At 36.0% G+C, this 16,774-nt stretch overlaps 3 protein-coding genes across 3 annotated transcripts; 2 read left to right on the plus strand and 1 right to left on the minus strand.

Moving 5' to 3' along the window:
• Positions 1-1,858: 1,858 nt before the first annotated feature.
• MONOS_6917 (putative K+Transporter (Trk) Family Protein) lies at positions 1,859-10,741 on the plus strand (the record flags this gene model as incomplete). Its single annotated transcript, XM_067877194.1, has 2 exons — positions 1,859-2,038; positions 2,112-10,741. The coding sequence occupies 2 exons, from the start codon at positions 1,859-1,861 to the stop codon at positions 9,975-9,977; spliced, it is 8,046 nt and encodes a 2,681-aa protein (XP_067736615.1). The 3' UTR covers positions 9,978-10,741.
• A 276-nt stretch (positions 10,742-11,017) lies between these two features.
• Positions 11,018-11,977, minus strand: MONOS_6918 (uncharacterized protein; the record flags this gene model as incomplete). Its single annotated transcript, XM_067877195.1, has 3 exons — positions 11,669-11,977; positions 11,120-11,606; positions 11,018-11,022 (listed from the first exon to the last, which is right to left on the minus strand). The coding sequence occupies exons 1-3, from the start codon at positions 11,972-11,974 to the stop codon at positions 11,018-11,020; spliced, it is 798 nt and encodes a 265-aa protein (XP_067736616.1). The 5' UTR covers positions 11,975-11,977.
• A 3,942-nt stretch (positions 11,978-15,919) lies between these two features.
• MONOS_6919 (uncharacterized protein) lies at positions 15,920-16,766 on the plus strand (the record flags this gene model as incomplete). The annotated part of the gene is made up of 2 exons (XM_067877196.1): positions 15,920-15,958; positions 16,023-16,766. The coding sequence occupies 2 exons, from the start codon at positions 15,920-15,922 to the stop codon at positions 16,764-16,766; spliced, it is 783 nt and encodes a 260-aa protein (XP_067736617.1).
• Between the last annotated feature and the right edge of the window lie 8 nt (positions 16,767-16,774).

Genomic DNA, 16,774 nt, shown 5'->3' on the forward strand with positions numbered 1-16,774 from the left:
TTTGATAAAATTCAAATTGAAATGTTTTTTTCAACAAACAAATGTGCAATATGTCACACAGCAAAACAAATGATTGTTTTGTATTTGAGAAGACACGCACACCCTTTTCTTTATTTTGATCAAACCAATAGCTAATATATAGAAAAATTATTCACTTTTCAGAAATTGAAGAAATAATTAAAAAAAATTTTCCTTTCAATTAATTCAACTTCGTTTGTTTTTCAAAAGAAATAGATGATGATTGGAAAAAAAATTTTTTTGTAGTTCCACAAAATAAAATGAACCTAATTGTGATGAAAACAAAATTAAGAAAATAAAATTTTTTTATAAAAAACGCCATCTCACTTTTTTTCATTTGTTTTTCTTTCAAATTTTGCCTGAAACATCACTCTATAAAAGGAAATTTCAGATGGTGTTCATTGAATATGCAAAGAATTATTTGTTTCGGACTATTACAAATGAGTTGAATGAAAAAGCGATCTTACAATGTGTTTTTCACATTTCTTGAATTTCAAGATGGGTGATAATTTTTGATTTTTGATTTTTCCAATCTTAATTTTTAAAATTAATTATTTGTCGCAAAAACTTTGAAATCAATCTTTTTTTAAAAAAAAATTATCAATGAACTTCTTCATTATTGGAGTCAACATGCATTTGAAAGACAATAATTTGAAAGAATGTGAAGCATTTTATACAATTCTTTTGAAAATAACTGTCAATAAGAATATTTCTTATCCCACGAATAAATATATGATTTCAAAAATAATCACCCGGTTCCTAAATAATTACAAAATGTTTGAAATGAAATTGTCCTATGATAAGTTTTTTCATTCGATCAAAAAACATTGATAAATATGAATGATAATTTTTAATATCTTTCATTTCTTCAGTTTTCAGTTAGAAACATGGTTTTTTTTATTGGTATATTTAATCATGGTGATATATCCTGTTCATTATATTTATCACGAACATTAATGTTTGAGACAAACGATAGATGATGAACTCTTTTCTCGGTATTATTCAGTTTTTTGTGACATTTCAAACAATTTCCAACAAATTCCAAATTATAGAAATAATAACATGAAAGCGGGATTATTAAGATTTTTACATGGAAAGACTAAAGTGAGTAGTGAAAGGATCACAAAAATTTTTTAATATGAACATGAAGATTTCAAATTTATTTATTCCTTTTTCAAATTAAAAGGATTTTATCAAATTATGTTTAATAATAATTTTCAATATCATTCATATGAATTCAACTTTTATAAACTAAAAAACTTCATTTTTCAATAACATATGAACAAGTTTTTCAAGTCACAAATACTGAAACAACGAAACTGGAATTTGAAATTGGAATTTAAAAAATGGAAAATGATAGTTCATTTCGATAAAAAATGTGATCATCATCTGTTTATATTGTTTTGTTTAATAACCATGTGGATGCAAATATTTTTGAAAATTATTTTTTGAATTTGTTCCTTTATATCCAACAACAATAACAGGAACAAAAAATACATTTTTTTTTATCTTCAATTTCATTTGAATAAATTACTCTTTCAAACACTGAGACTCGATTATTTTTCACACATTTTTTATTGAAGAGATTGACATTATTATTATCCTTCATTTTCTCAATGAATAATTTTACTTATTTCCAATTATTGGTTCAACATGTTCGTTTTCTTAGAATTATAAATCATTTTCTCAAATTTGCTAATTTTAATTTATTGAAATGATAAACTTTGATGATTCCAATGAATAATTGAACGTTTTTTAAATTGATGAATGATTTTTTAGATGATAACCCATATGCGAATAATTTGAGTACTTACTTTTTTGTTTGCGGCTCAAGTTGTGCATGAGCCAGAATGATCGTTTGCTAATCGGGCGCATACCGGATTATCAAGAGTTGAAACGTATTGTTCAAGTGGAGGACAAGTTCATTGTGCAGGAAAATGAAAAGAGAAAACAAAGCAAAATTGGCAGATGCTTTCAAAGAAACTGCTCATATTTTGTTTTGCATCTTTCATTGATTTTGGTGTGCTTTAATTCATATGATGTCTGAGCTGAGTATTTGACAAAATTTTGTATGAAAAAATTTGTTATTTTAGATAATTGCTTTGGCTGCAGCAGTTGTCCTTTTATTTTGGGAAAGCGACTTTTCATTCCGTCATTGCTTTTATACGGTGATGTCAGCTGTCTGTGGCGTGGGGCTGGCTGGATTCAACATCTCCAACTCGAAGTTTGGAACCCAATTGGTTCTGATGATAACGATACACCTCGGAAGCTCGTGTCTCTTGTCTCTTTTGCCGTTGGTATTGAAAAGAAGGTATATCCGGAAGCATTTCAACCATCCGGTTGTGAGGCAAACAATCGAACTTGAGGATGCATCTCCGACTTCGAAGAAGGAGAATGAACTCAAGCAAGAGTTATTCGTTCAGTTCTCAAAGGAGCAAATAAAAAGAATTCCTCCATCGCCTATTTTCACAATCCAGCTGCCAACGCAACGCGAGGGGGCTGTTTCCAAAAGGCGTCCAAACGAGCACATTACCTCTGCTCACACAATTCATATGCATCCTTCGCCACTTTCTGCGTCGTCTTCGCTGGCTTCGCTTCCGCCGAGGCCACAGAAAGCGAAAAGGGCGGAAGGCAAGCTGCCGAAAGCATCAGCCATTTCTTCTTTCAATGGGCATCCTGTTCGGCCACCTTCAGTTGCTTATGCACCACACACGCCTCACTCAGCTGCCTATTTCGGAACTCAACAATTCATTCCAACTAACTCGCCATCATCGTCATCATCATCGTCATCGCCCTCTTCCTCTCCTCCTCTTCTTCCTTCTTCCTCTTCTTTTTCAACTTCTTCTTCTCCTTCTCCCTCGACTCCTCCAATCAGCGTAAGCACACATCCAATCACAGCTGCCCTCTTTCAGCCTCCGACTCCTCCGCGTGTATCGCTGAACTCCCCACATCCAATCATTTCTTCCTCTTCTTCTCTTTCTTCTTCTAATTCTTCTCTTTCTCCTTCTGCTTCTTCTTCTTCTCTTCCTCTGTCTCTTCCTCGTTCGTTTGCCAATCTTCCTCCTGCTTTCACTTACAGCCCATCTTTCTGCGCTGCTTTTCCAGCAAAGCAAAAGTCTTCTCTTTCTTCATCATCATCAGCATCTTCAAATAGAAATGCCAATCAAAGGAATTCTCGAAGGTTCCCTCGTCCCATTACTCTCAATCCTCCACACAAAATCAATTCGAAGTTGCTTTATACATCTTCTCCTCTCCCACCCCCTCTTTTTCCTTCATCTTCATCTTCCTCCTCAATTCATTTTCCAACATCTTCTTTTCATTCTTCCTCCTCCTCCTCATTTTCTCCCCCGCTGCTCAGCAACAGCAGCTCAGCCACAGCCACTCTGGCGCCACACGCAGCCCAAGTTCTGATTCAGCTGCTGGACGAAGCAAGAAAGGAGAGCAAGAAGCAGAGGGAAGAAGACATTGCGCGGAAAGGAAGAGGGAAAGAAGGAAAAGAGAAAGGAAAAGAGAAAAGAAAAGAAAGAGAGGGAGAAGGAGAAGGAGGAAAAGCATACTCGATTTGTGATGATGATAAGACATCGAGTGTGATTGCGACCATCAAGAACGAAGGATATGTGGCACCAGCCACAGCGCTTAAGCGGAGGCACAGTGTGAGGTTTTTGCAGAAGATGAGGGAGAAAAGAGCCAAGCAGAGAAAAGATGAAGAAATGGAAAAAGAAAGAGAGGAGTCAAATCGGAAGAGCAAAGCAGATGATAACAACGATGCAGAAAGAGGAATTGCGGGTGTGGAGGAGATGAAAGTGAAAGTGAAAAAGGAAAACGATATGGGAGAAGAAGAAGAAGAAGAAGGGATGGAAGTGATGGAGGAAGAGGAAGAGCAAGAGAAAACGACGCTGCCGTTGTATCTCTTCTCTTTGGAGTATCTTGGCATGGGCGAGATTATCCGCTCGATGATTGCGTATGTGCTGACGTGGTATGTTTCAGGCACCCTGTTGCTTGCTGTCCCTTCCTTTTGCACTCCTTCCATCCGCCTCAACATTCAGTCGTGTCTGCAGCAGACTTTCCATCTTTCTGCTGCCACAGTGGCTGCAAACGAGGCGGATGCCCCCTGTTTTTTCCGGGTGTTGTGGTGGGGCCTGTTCACAGCAGTATCTGCATTCAACGGGGCGGGGCTGAGCATCACGCCTGCATTCTTTTGGGAGTCGATCAGAGGAGGAAACCATCTTGGAGCGATTGTTGGGGTGGTGCTGATGATTTTGGGGGGGCCAGCGATATTTATGCTTCCGTTTTCTGTGTGGATGAGGGGGAAGAGGAGGTATTTGAGGTGGAGAGAGAAGAAACAGAGGGAAGAGATGGAGATGGTGATGAGGATGGAGGAGGAGGAGGAGGAGGCAAGGAAAAGAAGGAGAAGAAGAAACAAAGGAAACGAGGCGAAGAAAATAGAGAACACAGGGCAGGAGGAAAAAGAAGAAAAAGAAAAAGAAAAAGAAGAAGGAGAAGGAGAAGGAGGAGAAGAAAACAACTTTGATGATGAATCCAAATCAAAAAACCTGCAAAGCATTCATCCCTCCTCCTCCTCCTCCTCAAACATATCCTCGCAGCGTGTTCTGCAGCTGGAGCAAGAAGAGCTGGGAGGAGAAGAGGCGAACGGATCTGCTGGGTCGTGCCAGGCGATCGACTATGTGCTGGCGCATCCCCGTGAGATATACTCTTCTCTCTTCGACTCTGCAGAGCTGATCGTGCTTTCTGTCTGCTTCTTCTCTCTCTGTCTTCTCGAGGTGGTGTTCATTCTCGCTTTTGGGGCGCAGACAGCCCCGCTTTCAGAAGTGCACCCAGTTTTGCGTGTGTTCATGGCGGTTGCGCACAGCGTGAGCGACAGAGGATGTGGGATGGGAGTGATTGACTTGTCGAGGATGGAGCCTGGGGTGATCCTTCTGATCTGCTTCACAATGGTGCTTTCGGCGTATCCGTTCATTCTGACGCTGCATGCAACAGCGATTTCGGTGGAGAAGGCGGCGGCGGAGGAGGAGACTGAGGAGACTGAGGAGAAAGAGGAGGTGGCTGTGATGGAAGGAGGAGAAAGAGGAGAAAGAGGAGAAAGAGGAGAAGAAGAAGTGGAAGAGGAGAAAAGAAGTTCATTTGATGCATCTTCAGAGACAGAAAAAGGATTGAGAAGAAAGCGAAGTGAAAACACAGAAAGCGATCAGATTGACAGTTCGATTGAGGTTGGGGTGAAAGCAGAGGCGAGAAAAAGGTGGGAAGAGGAGCAGAAGGAGAGGAAGAGGAGAAGGAGAAGGATGATGGTGAAGAAGCTGTTGAAGAAGGAGAAGAGGAAAAGGAAGAGGAGGAAAATGGAAAGAAGAAGGGGAAAAGGAAGAGGAGGAAGAGAATCGGCAGAGGTGATCCAGAAGAAAGAGAGCGAAGAGCGTTTTGAGGACTATTTTCCGAGTCGCCATTCGCTGCACAATTCAGCAGAAGAAGATTCAGATGAAGGCAAAAGCAATTCTGAAACATCATCAACTTATTCTTCTTCTTTTTCTTCTTCCTTGTCATCTCTTTCATCTTCATATTCATCACTATTTTCTTCCTCGTCATCATCATCATCTTCCTCTTCCTCTTCCATTTCGTCTCCTTCCAAGCCATCCATCTTTCAGTCCAATCAATCCACACCACATCTTTCTCCTCCCTTTTCAATTTACACAGCAAAATCCACATTCACCACTCGCCCATTCAGAGACGAGCCATTTTCTTCTTCTTCTTCCTCCTCTTCCTCTTCTTTTCCTTCTCCTCTTCCTTCTTCTTCGAAGGTCTCAACTCCTCTTTCTCCACTGAATGAAAGGATGGAAGGCTCAGATGAAATGATTGCTCCGATTTCTTCTCCTTCCTCTTCATCTGAATCACCTGAATTTCAAGCATCAAATCTGCTATGTCCTCCTTCTCATCCTCCACTTCCTTCTCCCTCATCATCATCATCATCTTCTTCTTCTAATTCTTCTTCGCCTTCTTCATCTCAACAAGATTCTAATCAACAAGCAATCACAGCCCCTTCTTCATTGCCTCTTCCTCTTCTTCCTCCATCAGCATCATCATTATCCTCTTCTTCCTCTTCTTCTTCCTCTTCCTTTTCCTCTTCTTCTTCTTCATCTTCTCAAATATCTCCTTCTTATTCACTTCCTCTTGATGTCAGCCACATAACACAATCGCATCCTTCCTCTTCTCTTTCTTCTTCCTCCTCCTCTTCTCTTTCTCCTTATCCTCTATCCCTTTCTTCTTCTCAACCGCATTTGCGTCGTCATCCAATCAAGCAAAACAGAAGTGAAGAATTAAACACGAAAAGTCGAACTGTCTTGCCAAAGAAACATCATTTGAATAGCAAAGGGGAAGAAGAAGAAGATGATGATGAAGAAAATTTGAAGAAAGAAGAAGGAGAGGGAAAAGAAGGAAATGATGAAAATGAACATATTCATCGCCATCATCATGAAAATGATAACAAACATAAACATAAACATCATCATCATCATCACACTCATCACAGCAATCATTCAATTCATCAATTAAGCTGTTTGAATGAGGAAAATGAGGAGATGAAAAGAAAGAAAGGAAATGAAAGGAAAAGAGAAAAGGAAAGAGAAAGAGAAGAAGAAGAAAGAAAGAATAATCAAATTAGTTCAACGTATACTCATCTTCCTCTTCCTATTTCAAATTTCCCTTCTTCTTCTTCCTCTTCAATTTACATTCCTTCATCTTCCTCTTCCTCTTCCTCTTCCTCTTCTCTTCTTCTCCCTCATCGCCCTCTTTCCATTCTTCAGCCATTCAAAAACACAATTTCGTTGTATCGAAAAAGAGTGAGCGACAGAACAAGCAAAGACTTGCACCAGAGAGGAAGATTTATTCAGCCTGTGTTTGTGGCAAAGGGGGGAAGAGAAGAAGAAGAAGAAGATGATGATGATGATGATATGAAAGGAATAAGAGAGGAGGAGGAAGAAGAAAATGAAAGAGAAGGAGAAAAAGAAAAAGAAGAAAAAGAACCATGTGATGTAGATTCAGGATTGCTTAACAGTCAAAGCCTTTCTCAATCATCACCATCATCTTCTATTTCTTCTTCTTCTTCTTCTTCAAATAATAATCCACCTCCTATTCTGCTTCCTCTTCCAATATCTTCCTCTTCCTCTTCTTCTTCCTCTTCTTCCTCTTCTTCCTCTTCTTCCTCCCCCTCCTCAACTTTTTCTAATTCCTCCACTCTTTCTAATTCCTCCTCTTCTTCTTCCTCTTCTTCTCTTCCCTCTCATCATCAACCAAACAAATCTCGTTCATTCTTTTCTCTTCTTTTTCGCCGTCCTTTCGACAGAAAATACGAAGTTGATGTTGAAAAAGGTGGAATTTCGAATGCTTCTTCTTCTTCTTCTTCTTCTTCCCATCTTTCTTCTCCTTCTATTTCTTCTCCTCAATCTTTTTCTTTTCTTCCTCCTCTTCCAACAAACAATGAACAAGTACAAACAAACAAACAAACAAAACAAGAAGAACTGAATTTGGATAATTCTTTTTATTCACAAAATTTAAGAGAAAATAAAGAAAATAAAGAAAATAAAGAAAATAAAGAAGAAAAGAAAAAAGAAGAAGAAACGAAGGAAACATCAAAAGATTCGTCGAATTTGAAAGGAATTGCAAAAGTGTTCAGTTCTCTTTCTTTGATGGAACAAGAAGAGAAGAGAAGAAGAGAAAGAAGAAGAGAAGAAGGAAAAGATAAAAAGGAGGAAATAAAAGAGAATAACAACAAAGAAGAAGAAAGCAATGAAGAAGAAGAAGACGATGATGATGATGAGAAAAGCAAAGAAACAATTGAACCTGATCTTCTCTCAGGAACATATTTAACATCCAATTCTTCTTCTTCTTTTCCTTCTTCTCTTTTATCTTCTTCTTCTTCTTTATCTTCTTCTTCTCCTTTATCTTCTTCCTTTCCATTGTCTTCTTCTTCACCAAAATATCAAACAGAAACAAACATTTTTCTTTTGTCTCCTTCTCCAAACGAAACACCCAAAAAAGATTATTTGGAAGGAAAAAGAAGAGAAAAAGAAAAAGAAAAAGAAGAAGAAGAAGAAATGAAAAATGAAGGAAAAGAAGAAATTGGAATGAAAAGAGCAATTGTTGATGTTTCAGATGAGATGAAAGAAGAAGAAAGAGAAAAACACAAAGAAGATGAAGAAGGAAAAGAAAGGAAAGAAAACGGCAGCAAAACCAAAGAAAAGCAAATAAACTCCTCAAAATATGGATTATTTTCTAAATTTCCAGACATTTCTTCTTCATCTTCTTCCTCTTCTTCTTCAACAGATTCGTTCTCATGCAACGAAGAACAAGAAATTCCTTCTTTTTCAACAACATCATCATCAGAAAATTTGAGAAAAGAGGAAGAAGATGATGAAACAGAAATGAAAGCGATTAAAACAGCAAATGCATCACAAATGATGGATTTGAATGAAGAGAAAAGAAATTTCGATGTTTACAAAAGGAAATCTTCAATTCTTCCTTCATCATCATCTTCTTCTTCTTCGTTGACCCCTTCTCAAATATCTTCACCTTCCCAAACAGACAAATCAACAAAATCAAACAAATTCCCAGATAAATCTGTTGGTTCCCCAAATAAATCAAATAAAACGAACAAAACGAATAAAACAAACAAAAAAGCAAAATTAACCTTTTTTGAGCGCTATCCGTCAATCCACTTGCTTTCCCGCCTTTTCATTGATTTTGCCTCCATCCAGCGCGAACATCCACTTTTGAGAGATTTGATTTGGCTTTCTGTTGGGTGGCTGATTGTTGTGTGTGTTGAGTTGCCGTTGGTTGAAGGAGAGAAAGGAAGTTGTGAGAGAATGAAGGAAATAAATGGAATAAATGGAATAAATGGAGTGAATGGAGTGAATGGAGTGAATCAGATTAAAGGAATACAAAAAATGAATGAAAGTGTGGAGAATAACAAAAAACATAATTTTTCTTCTTCTTCCTCTGATTCTTCCTCCAATTCTTCTCCCTCTCACCCACCTTATCTCTCTTCACTCTCTCTTCTGCACGAGCTGGCCTCTGATTATTCCGGGACAGGAATGAGTTTTGGCTGGTTTGGCTCAGAAACAGCACTTTCTGTTCATCTTTCGGGTGTCACGCAGTGGATAGTGATTGTGTTGATGGCGATGGGGAAGCAGAGGGGTTTGCCTTCAGAAGTGGACAGATCGATTGCGAAGGGCTCGTTTGATGGAGCACCAGAGGAGGTGTTTCGGCTGCTGGGGTGGGAGGAGGTGAGGGAGATGGGGCTGACGAGGGAGAGAGGGAAGGGGAAGACCAAAGGGAAGAAGGAGAAGGAGAAGGAGATGAAGGAGAAAGGGAAGAAGAAGGATAAAGGAGAAGATAATGAGAAAAAGAATGAGAATGATGACATTTCAAAGCAATCAACAGAAACAACAAAAACGAAACTTTTCAGCAAAACACCTTTGAGACATATTGTTTTTCCTTCTTCATCCTCATCTTCTTCTTCTTCTTCTTCTTCTTCTTCTCTGCAAAGCAAAGACTTTCCAAATATCTCTTCCACACTCACCACAATTGCACACACTCCTCTTTTTCTGACTTCTTTGCCTGACTCAAGCTACACTTTCTCTTCTGCCCTTCCTTCTTTCAAATCTTTATCATCATCTTCATTATCATCTTCTTCTTCCAATCCATCAAACTTGAAAGGAAGTGTTTTGGAACAAAATGATTTGTCAAAATCGAATCATTTGCCTCGCTCATCTTTCATGGACATTTTTGTTCCTCCTCCTGTTTCATCGTCTTCGTCGTCATCGTCATCTTCTTCTCCTCCTCCTTCTTCTTCATCTCCTGTTCGCCCTTCTTTTCATCCTCCAAATCATTCTTCTTATTTGTCTTCTTCTTCTTCATCTTCTCCTTCCCCATTAAATCAACCTGATTTATGAAAAATTGAATATCCTTTTTGTGATTTCATTTTTTCTTTCAAATGAATTTTGTTATGGATTGAAGCAAGTGAGAATTTTTGATTTTTGATTTTTAATTATTTTAATTTAATTATTAAAAATTTGTTATTCTTGTTCATATTATTATTCTGATGTTTTCATGTAAAGACTGTTCAAAGAGCATATTGCGTTGTATGTAGAATGGAAATCAATTGCTTATATATGTCATATTCAAAGCCAACAGATTTTTATTTTGTTTGTTGGCAAATCTTTTTTGTTTAGAATTTTTGATTGTTGAATATTTTTACAGCTTTTAAATTGTTGTGTTTTATTCACACTTTATGCATGCTTTTTGCACTTTGATTGTTTTGCTTTGTTATTTTTTCTAATTTGATTATTTTTCATTTTTGTTTGTTGCACAAAATGTTTAAAGTTGTTTCGCTGATTTCAATGATTCACTGACAAGTGCAAGAAAGTGATTGCATTAAAGTTGTATTCTTATATATTCTGCATTGCTTATTGTTTGGTATTCACAATTTCGACAATTTCATTTCTTTATTGAGAAAGGAAACAAAAAATCGATATGTTTTGTAACTCAATTTGAGTTCCGAAATTGATTGCTGCCTTTTTTTTGTCCAAAAGGAAACAAGAAACAAATCATTCAAACGACTTTCATTCTGAAAAACATTCGTTTCAATTTGCTTTGTTGTTTATTTCAATTTTTCTCTTTTTGTCAATCGAAATACATGCAACTTTGAATCATTTAACATCTCAAAACTTTTTTAAGAATAAAAAGGATGTTAAAAAAGGAGAAGAAAAAAGAAAATACAAAAGGATAGAAAAGTGCTCTTAATACAAATGTTCAAAAAAATAATCTGCATAATAGTCAGAAAGAGAATAATCATAACGAAATTTCAAAATTCGTGAAACAACATGAAAGCTTGTGATGATGTCTTCATATCCTTCTTCTTCCAGTTTATCAAAAACTTTCTTTTTTGTTGACTTTCTTTTCGTTTCTTCATTTTCATTTCTCTCTTTTTCTTTCATTCTATTTGAAATTACCAAAAAGAATTTCAAACATTTCATCAAATGGCGATTTAATGTTTGACTTTGAATCTCCTCCAAGACAGCATCAAATGACCAACCTTTCAAAATCCCTTCAATCTTCATCGTTCTGTTCATCACTGTTCCATATAATATATTCACGCAACATTCGCTCATATTCATGTTAATATCCCTTGCAGCTCTGAGTAATCGCACAATGCTGTAGACAAGCAGAACAGATTCTTCGTTCCACAATTTGCACATGGTCAAATAACGGCCAATCACAAAGAGCCATTTCATCATCATGTGCTCTTCTTCTGGTTCTTTTCCAATTCCTTTTTCTTTTTTCGCTTCTTTTTGCTTCTTCTTCCAATCTTCATGTTTCATCAACTTTTCGAGTCCTTTTGAAGCTTCTCTCACAAAATGTAGCTCATTCACAATCACTCCCTCCAAACTTTCGTCGAACACGAATCTTTTTATCAAAAACTGCCAATCAGACTGATAAGCAATTTGAGTGAGATGGCGATGTTCCTGGTGATACAGGATGATTTCTTTGATTTCATTCAAATGCACAATTTTTCCTTTTCCCTAATGAAAAACAGGAAAAGAAAAATATCATAATATCAAAAATGAAAAAATAATATTCATACTCGGTATCTAACAGTACTCAATGCAAACAATGCCATTTCCACTTCTTTTTGTTTTTTTTCGCTTTCATCCTTGTTTGCTGCCTCTTTCAGAAGGCAGGACACACAAACTTTTGTCATGGTTTTATTAATGGACTTAAATTCGTTATGCAATAAAAGGTAACACTCACAGAGATCAGTCAAAAGCCTTTCATTTTCACCTTCTTTCTTCTTCTCTTCTTCAACAATAAGATTTTTAATCCTTTTTCCCAATGAAGATCTTTCAAAGAAACTTGAAGCAAATCCTTTCAACGAATAGAAACACCCCATGTGCTTCGGAAAAAGCAATATATTTCTTAAAGGAGTTTTCTTTCCCTTTGTGATTTTTGTTATTTTGTTGAACAATTCAATTGTGCAAGTTGTTTCGAATTCATGCTTGCTCATCTCATCAATCATCCATTCATTTCTTCAATTTTGACTTTCTGTTCATCCTCGTTGCAACCTTCAAGTTCGTCAAACAGTTCTTCATATAACACGAAAAGGGTGAAAAACTGTTTGTTTTTTAAAACATTTAGGAATGAACAAACTCTAAAACTTGTCCACAATGTTCATTTCTTGAATTCCATCATCTCCAGCGTCCATTCTATTTGTGATTCATTCAGGATGCAATGAGCACAACAGTACTTCAAACAATGAAATTATCAGCAAAAACAAACTTCTTTTTTTTATTTGACTGTTTGGAAATGTTTTTGATTAAATTCAATTTGATAGGTTTTTTTCTACAAACAAATGTGCAATATGTTACAGCAACAAAACCAATGATTGTTTTTGTATTTGAGAAGAAAAGCACACCTTTTTCTTTATTTTGATCAAACCATCATCACATATATTTTTCTTGAAAAAAATGAACCATTTGTATATTGTTTTCATTTTTTCCCTTTATCAATGGACTTAAGTTTATTTTATTAATATGAATAATGACAGAAGAGAAAATGAAAACAAAATTAGGTGATGAGAAAAATCTGTGATTCAAATTTGTGGTGTATTTCAGAAATAAAAATGGAAATGAAAATGATTTTTGAATAAAAGATTTAAAGTTTTTTCATTTGTTACTATTTCATTCTTGTTTGTTTCATTCGATAAATCTCAGGAATTGTTTGAGGGTTTTGTTATGAAAACAGACAGTCAAAATGGAATAACAGAACAAAAGCATCGGAGAGTTCATGTGAAAGAAGAAATGAAAAATATTCATAGGCATATGGAAGACCAAGGCTGCTCCCATTAATCAGGATAATAGTAAGTATTTTTTAAAAAAAAGGTTTATGCAAAAGAAATCTTTTAGAGTTCGACTTCAACAGCGAAAAAATAATTTTCAGTCTTTCACAAGGTCATTCAAAAAGAGATGTTCACGCATTAGCATGCAATTTTGTTGAACATCATTGACACCAATGGCCACTTGACTTCATCTGAAAGGAAACAGCTAGCCGAAGACGGAGAAGATGAATATTTGTGATATGATCTTTCTTCTATTGCATCTTCCCGCCCAATCTTCAAACGCTCTCCTTTCAGACTTGAAAATTTTCTTCAATAAAATTACAACATCTTTTCACTTCTGCTCCTTCTTCACTTGGCGCTACATGCTCAGCTGCAAAGACATCGATGCCTGGACAGCAGCTGCAGAATAAGCTGAAAGGCATACATTACTATTGCAGGTTCAGAGGAGGGAAAAATACAAAAAAGCAAAATGAAGAATAATTGTTCTGAACACAGGAGTTCGTGCTGAAGCCAAAAAGGAAAGCAAAAGAAGTCACCAAAATGAATTTGAAGCTTAGATGATATCAAAGATACTGGTTGTGTCATGGGAAGCACAAGCCAGTTTCAACTGCTTCAAACACAAACATTGCATCCTTTAGCATCTTGTACATCTCTTCATACGGCATTGTCAATATTATCATCCTCAAATGACAGAGTCCAAGTGTAAAATCATGCGCATGGTTCCAGAGTCCTGCACCTCTCTTGAGATCAACACTTTCATCAGCCAATACGCAATCTTCTTCTTCTTCATCAATTTCAGATAATTTTCTTCTCTTTCTTTCAGATCATCTTCACTTTTATCTCAACATATCAATATATCGTCTTCCTTTCCCAAACAATCATTGTTGCCTTCTTCTTTTGCTTATGTCTCTTCCTATCTTCACATATTTATTTCTATATAATTTCTTCAAATATTTGTTCATCGTTTTCTTCTTCATTTCACTCATTATTTCTGGCACAGAAGCTGATGAGAATAACTCTGATTACACAATATGGATAATGTTAATAATGGAATTGTGATGTGATTTGAAGTAGACTTGCATGTGGAAGAAGATGACGAATGAAAGAGAAATGAATGTTATCACAATAAATTGGCTGTTCTTCAACAACGTTGAGGAGGAAAGATGAAAAATGTTGACGTTCATTCAGCGATTCTCATGTTGAGGATGATGATACAATTTAAATGAAATCTTCATGATCAAGGCACAATGCTCACTTGATCAAGAACAAAAATTGAAATGGGGCACAAGAATCACTTTTCTGAAAAACAAGGAAGAAAACAAAAACCATCGAATTCTCTTTCATTTGCTGTGGCATCGAAGAAAGCAAACGATGTGTGATAATCACCTTGCTTTCTCAAAATGGCTGTCCCTTCGAAGAATGAAATCCAAATGTGGCTGGCCTGAATGTTGTTCGACTGTCAATAAATACTCGACAACTGGATGTCTCATAGTTGGCGTTTCTCCACTCTCTTGAAGCAAAAGCGGAATCAGAAATAGAATTTATTTGCTTTCCATGCCTGCCTGGCACAATCCAAGAAACAGGAAAGTCTTTTAAATATAATTGACATTTTGGTAGTCTCCTTTTTTTCATTGAATTGTTTCCATTTTTTGTGATTAATATCCTTCCCTTGATATTTCCAGTTGCTTTCCTTGTACAAAAAACCGCTTCCCCTGCCTAACATTCCAAAATGTTATATAATATTGTGCAGATTTTGTCTTCACAGAATTCCTTCTTGTTATCTTCATTCAATGAAACATCAGTCGAATTTGATTTCATCTCTTGTTCAAACAAAAATCATGTATCTTCCGTAACTTCCTTTATTTCCCAATGGCTGTATAATACTCAGCTCCATTCCCATCGTATTGCTCCACAAAGCGGAGATTGGCCATTTCAACAATAACTCACATTCCTTGACTTTGGAAAGGTCACAGATAGAAATATCCTCACAACATACAGAACAATACAAAATACATACATTATGTCTTTTTGTGTTATTGATGAAATTGGTGTATTTCCCTTGGCCATACAATTTTCAAAAATCAACAGAAAGAATTTCATAACCAGCGCAAAGATAAAGATGTATTGTCCTCTGCAAATGTCAATTATCTTTTTCTATTGAAAATGTTCATTCTCAGTTCTCTCATTTGGAAATTCAATTTTCAACTCAAAGAAACAACTACGATCTTTGATTCCATTACAAAAATTCAAGAAATATTCATCGTTGTTTCTCTTCCTAACTATTTGTCAAAAATGCAAATGCTAAGAAGTATGGTGTGAACGCAAATATTTTATGACTTTTTTTGAGTATAAATTTTCATCGATGCTGTCTTTCCATACAAATACGAATTCAATGTGAATGATAAAAATTTTACTGATTTGTGAATAAAATGTTCTTATAAAAATGCAGAAGATGTGCAATACAAAAAAGTTCAATGGTGTGCATTCGTTGTTTCATTTGAATTCCTGATGATTGTGGTTCTTTCTGTCTCAGAAATGTTTTCTGAATTAGAAGATTGCGATGAGGATGAACGGAAACAGAAAATCGAAGAAATGAATGAACTTATTAGCGATATGAGCAAAGAAGAATTTTATGGTATTTTCAACTTGGAAATGTTCGACCTATTCGACAAAATGATTGATGAAATGAAAATACCATTTGAAAATGCAATTATTCTATTGAAACACGCAGGATATTGGAGATTATTGAAAGATATGTTTATTAATGGATTTGAAGAATCTTCATTGAAAAGAAGAATTGAGAAGATGATAGTTGACAAAGAATACAAGAAAAAGATAATCGAAGAGAAAAAAGCAATGCATTTGGTTAATGCTTGTGAATCCTGCGTTTTTCTGAGTAGACACTTCTTTCCACCTGAATTGTTTACAATTTGTGTTTCTTGTCTGTTGAAATATGTGTCGAACAAAGAAGAAACTGAGGAAGTTCAAAAGGAAGTGGAAATGGCGTTGCTTGCATTGAGCAAATGTTACTATTTAGGAGTGTGTTTCTTTTTTAATTTTGATAATATTGAAAATTTTCATTTTTTTTTTTTTTTTTTTTGAGAATTTGGATCAAAAAGTGTTTTTGAATGAAATCAAAGAGATTATCCACTTTCACCAGGAACATCACAACCTTACACGACTTGCGTATCAATCGGCTTGGGAGCTTTTGATTTACACATTAATTGGAGAAAAATTTTATGAACAAGTGATTGTGATAGAGCTGCATTTTGTGAGAGAAACAAGAAGAGAACTGGAAGAGCTTTCAAAGTGTGTGGATTGGAAGAGAAAAAAAGTGGAAAGAGAAAAAGAAACGAAAGAAGTGATTGTTTTGATGAGATGGCTAAATTCATTGGAGTTTTTCTTTCGTTTCTGCTCATTTTGGAATGAAGAATTTGTTGGGCTTTTCGGCAATGTTGTTCAGTTATTTCGAGCATCAAGTGGCAATCACAGAGAAATAAGAGGGGAATGCATTGATTTTTTTCGAGAAGCAGCCGGAAATAAAATTATGAAAGTTGAAGGTTTGTTGAAAGGAGGAGCTATTGATGCTGTCTTGGAAGAGATCTCGCAGCAATCATTGAATGAAGATAATAAAATTTGTTGTTTCTCATTTTTCTTGGAGCTTTCAGAAAGATTGCAAGAAGAAAAGGAAGATGAAAAGGAAGAGGCGAAAAGGAAAGTGTTTGATAAGATGGAGGAAGAAGGATTGGATGATTGCATCATCATGTTTCATCATTTCTTGCTTGAAGAAGAACTCCCTTTCAGTTATCCTGACGAAAATCTGGAGTGTTATTTCATGCCTTTGTGAAGAAGGTA

This window comes from Monocercomonoides exilis, assembly GCF_001643675.1.
Source record: "Monocercomonoides exilis strain PA203 chromosome Unknown scaffold1-2713096, whole genome shotgun sequence".
NCBI classification, from domain to species: Eukaryota; Preaxostyla; order Oxymonadida; family Polymastigidae; genus Monocercomonoides; species Monocercomonoides exilis.